The 4,736-nt window shown below is 35.0% G+C and overlaps 1 protein-coding gene across 1 annotated transcript in view; it reads left to right on the forward strand.

Annotated features, from left to right (window-relative positions):
* Window positions 1-2,132: 2,132 nt before the first annotated feature.
* The window catches only part of LOC107681984 (ketohexokinase-like), a 5,643-nt gene continuing 3,039 nt past the window's right edge, over window positions 2,133-4,736 (forward strand). The window contains exons 1-3 of the mRNA XM_016478384.1: window positions 2,133-2,241; window positions 2,401-2,490; window positions 3,330-3,509. Of these exons, the coding sequence (XP_016333870.1) occupies window positions 2,150-2,241; window positions 2,401-2,490; window positions 3,330-3,509 (362 nt within the window). The 5' untranslated portion in view covers window positions 2,133-2,149. The remainder of the gene's footprint in view (window positions 2,242-2,400; window positions 2,491-3,329; window positions 3,510-4,736) is intronic.

A 4,736-nucleotide genomic window follows, 5' to 3' on the forward strand; every position in this document is an offset into this window, starting at 1 on the left:
ATGCCATGGAATAACCTCAAGGAAACCTCCTTCTGCAGCAAAATGGGCAGCACACCATCCTTCTTGATCAAGCAAGTCAGGATTCCCTCCTTTTTGTAAAATGGCTCTGACAAGCTTCACAGCACCAGCCTTAGATGCCTCCATGAGCGCCGAGCATCGTGTCACCTTTGGGGAGACAAAACATGACAAATATTCTGATTCAACTCCATCAAAATCCACATTTTCTCCAAATTATCAATATGTCCAATACTTCGCTGAAAAACCTGTTGTACACACAAATAACTACATGCTTTTTGTCATCTGATCGATAGTAACTACTTTTTTTAGCAATTAAAGGGCCTTTTAGTACTATTCTAAAAACGTCCCTCATCAGGTTGTGTATTTCAAATTCATGTTAAAATGTGAGTATCAAATATGATACATATTAAGGAACATTTTTTTCCATCTCTCAGTCATCACTGTATTCTATTATGTTTTGCCCCCCACAATAAAAACTATAGCACTTTGACCATAAAGCGAAACATTTAAATATCATCTTACAAAGAATATTATTGGGAGAGAGAGTGACGATTGATATTTATATGCATTTTATGTAAGTAGTCTGTGACACTGTTATAAAGATCTCATTGATTTACATTACAAGTAATCAAAATTTCATCATACTTTTGGCCATATAAATATTAGCAACTGCACCAAATTGCTCTGAATTCATTTTTAGGTGTTCTTTTTTTTCATCCTACTATGAGCTTCATATTATCACTATATCATACTATATGAGCCATAAAAGTTATTGTACTATTAAATCTTTGTAAAAGAGATCTTTGAATCATCTATGATTAAAATTGTGATTCTTGTTGGGTCAAAAATATAAGAGACATTAATCTGAACTATGATTTTAGGACAGATCTCAAACCTGATCTATTGCATTTGGATCAGCTCCTTTCTCCAAAATGCTAATGCAGAGGTCTTCACAGTCCTTTGCATTCTCACAGGAGAACACAAGCAGTGGCTTCCCTGAGTTAGAAACATTGTTGACATTTGCATTGCAGCTGAGCGCCATCTGCAGGCAGAGAGCATGTTCTTTAGCTGGAGATATACAGTAGAACAAGCACCCCTGCAAATGAAGAGCATGTATGATTAGTAAAAGCATGCAATAGATATAAAACCGAGTAAATGAAATTAAATATTATATAAAATAATACGATTTTTTTTCACCTATAACCCTGTCTGGGTTATACTTTGAGACTTCAACAGGTAAATAAATTGTAAATAATTCCCATTAAAATTGTAGAGTACATAAAAAGATGTTCTTACCTTTTACCTCTTCATCTGTGAGATTCACATTTGCATGATTTGTGATCAAAAGATACACAATATTGAACTTGCCACAAAAACGTAACGGAAACAGTTTCGGCTGCACTCGATAAAAATCGGAAATTGTCGTTCTGACACTTTCGGCCACACTCGGTAAAAGCCGTCAGACTTCGTGCCCATGTTTACGCTCTCCCATTCTCTGAAAGATAAACGCTCTCCTGCTCCTGTGCGGAACAGTGTAACGTAATGACCTTTCGTCTGAAGTCCATAGCTCAGTGTTTCTTTCTTCAGGGAGAATATGGGAGACAAAAAGATACTCAGCATTGGGTTGGTGTGTCTGGATATCATAAATGTTGTGGATAAATACCCGGAAGAAGATACTGATACCAGGTGAGAAATTCTGATAATATTGTATAATTGCAAATCATTTCTTGATGTACTTTTTGCGTTAGCGTTCCGAACGCATAATCAGTCTGACCATAAAGAGCATCCTGCTATACACTGTAGGTAATGTTGCATCACAGGTGTTATGAAATAACGTGCAACTGGTTGGTAGGTGTTTGTCTCAGAGATGGCAGTATATATAATTTTATAGATTATTTTTCAGCAAGGCTATTTATTTGATCAAAAGTATAGTACAGTAAAAACGGCCATATTGAAAAATATTCTTACAATTTAAAATAACTGTTTTCTGTTGTTATTTATTATTCTATTGTATGTTATTATATGTATTGCAATTTATTCCTGTGAATTTTCAGCAGCCATTACTCCAGTCTTCAGTGTCACATGATCCTTCAGAATTAATTAGCTCAGTGTTTCTTTCTTCAGGGAGAATATGGGAGACAAAAAGATACTCAGCATTGGGTTGGTGTGTCTGGATATCATAAATGTTGTGGATAAATACCCGGAAGAAGATACTGATACCAGGTGAGAAATTCTGATAAACGTACTATTCATTTCTTGATGCACTTTTTGCGTTAGCGTTCCAAACGCATAACCAGTCTGATCATACAGAGCATCTTGCTATAGCACTGTAGTTAATGTTGCATCACAGGTGTTATAAAATAACGTGCAGCTGGTTGGTAGGTGTTTGTCTCAGAGATGGCAGAGTGGAGGAAATGCATCAAACACGTGCACAGTTTTGTCTCTGCTTGGGGATTCAGATATGCTAATTTGGCACTTAAGAAACATTTATTATTATTATTATCAATGTTGAAAACAGCTGCACTGTTTAATATTTTTGCCGAAACCAATAATCTTTTTTTTTCAGGATTCTTTGAATCTTGTATTTATTTGGAAAATAAATGTTTTGTAACATTATAAATATATTTACTGTAACTTTTGATTAATTGAATGCATCTTTGCTAAATAAAAGTATTAATTTATTTTAAAAGAATCTTACTTTTCCCAGACTTTTGAATGGTAGTGTATCACAGTTTCCACAAAATTATGACGTAGCTCAACTGCTTTCAACGTTATTAATAATAAGAAATGTCCTGAACATCAAATCATCATATTAGAATGATTTCTGAAAAAACATGTGACACTGAAGACTCTTTGCTGGATGGATTTTCATCTTTTCTTACTCCCCAACTTCAATATCAGCGGAAATACACTTCCCTATCCCTCACACAACTTTAGATTACATACACTGCATACTTTTGCTTGCTAATTTGTTCTTCTAGCTTCATCTTGAATGACTTTCAAATGTACAAGATTGACATCTCTCTTCTTCTGGAGCATGCTGCATGCTCCTTTCCAGCTTCTGTAGTAATCAGCAGTGTGACGACAGGAAGCCGTACAATTCTGCATATGAACAGGTTTGTGTGCGAGTTTGTGTGTAAGTACTATGAAGCTCTTTGCTCACAGGACGGCTGTCGCAGCAGATCACATCAAAACGAAAAAAATACTAACTGCTCAAAGTGGTTTAAAGGGTGCACTAAAGGTGTATGGTTCAAAGTTCAGTGTGGCACGCTTTCTGAGCCTGTTATATGTTTCCTGCCCAAATCACTCAGTAGTGCATATGGGTCACTGCAATACCTCTCTGTTTGCTGCACTAGTTTCATCGTGGGGGATTTTGCACGGCGTGGGGTGGACATATCTGGTGTGGCTTGGCAGCAGTGGGGTGAGACCCCGTGTGCCTGTTGTGTGGTGTGTCCCACCAATGGCCCTCGCACTGTCGTGCTCTCGGACACGTAAGAGTAGCATCCAAAGTCACAATAATCATAACATAGCCAAAGTTAGATGGGTACCTGGTAAATGATCATTTCTAATTCTCAGACATAATCTGAGAAAGTCTTTCCGCGGTGGCACTGCTGTAATTGACAATAATTTAGTCTTAAAGTAGCTGCCATTAACAAATCATGACAATTTGACCTTGCATGCATTAATGTGAATGCTTGAATTTGGGGGTGGGGGTTTGTTATTTTCAGTTAATTTATTTTCACAATTAGATGTCTGTTTTATACCAGATTATTTTATTTAATCGTTTTAAACAACACACAACAGCACACAATGTCAAAGCTTACTAACTAGCTAACTTATTCCACGGCGGTCTGAAATACTTGATTCTGACAGATCAATTGCTGCATTCTATGGCCAAATATTGTATATGTTATATAATATATATTGTATGTGTTATATAAATGAATTATGAATTTTACATTATTATGAAGCTCACAACTTTATATAATTGATCTGGTAAGCAGCCGTTTAATAAGTGGCATAATGTCCAGTCAGCCATTCAGCCAGCTTGTTTCTAAAAAATAAAATAAAAATTGAATAAAAATAAAAAAGATAATTGTGACTTTTTATCTCACAGTTCGGAATTTTCATCAGAATTGTGAAATATAAAGTTAACATCTCGCATTTCTGACTTATATATATATATATATATATATATATATATAGAGATAGATAGATAGATAGATAGATAGATAGATAGGTAGATAAATTCACAATTCTGAGAAGAAAAGTTGGAATTGTGAGATATAAACTAGCAATTGTGAGAAAAAAGTTGCAATTAACTTTTTTATTTTTAATTCCATGGAATTAAACTCAGAATTTGTGAGGAAAAGTCTGAGTCTGAAAAAAAAATCATTTATATTTTGGAGTTCTGACTTTTTTCTCATAATTGTGAGTTTATATCTCAAAAGAATTCTTCTCTCAGAATTTCGAAGATAAAAATCTGAATTGTGAGATAAAAAGTCACAATTACATTTTTAATTCTTTCATCCCGTGGCAGAAACGGATAAAGTCTTAATCACCCGGTTAAGGTTTGTTTTTGTGGTTAAAGGGTTAGTTCACCCAAAAATGAAAATTAGGCTGCGTTTTAGTCACCACCCATTGCATCCTAGGTGTATATGACTTTCTTCTTTCAGACGAATCCAGTCGGAGTTATATTAAAAATTGTCTTTGATATT

The sequence above is a fragment of the Sinocyclocheilus anshuiensis genome, unplaced genomic scaffold (assembly GCF_001515605.1).
Source record: "Sinocyclocheilus anshuiensis isolate Anshui unplaced genomic scaffold, SAMN03320099.WGS_v1.1 scaffold1098, whole genome shotgun sequence".
NCBI lineage: Eukaryota > Metazoa > Chordata > Actinopteri > Cypriniformes > Cyprinidae > Sinocyclocheilus > Sinocyclocheilus anshuiensis.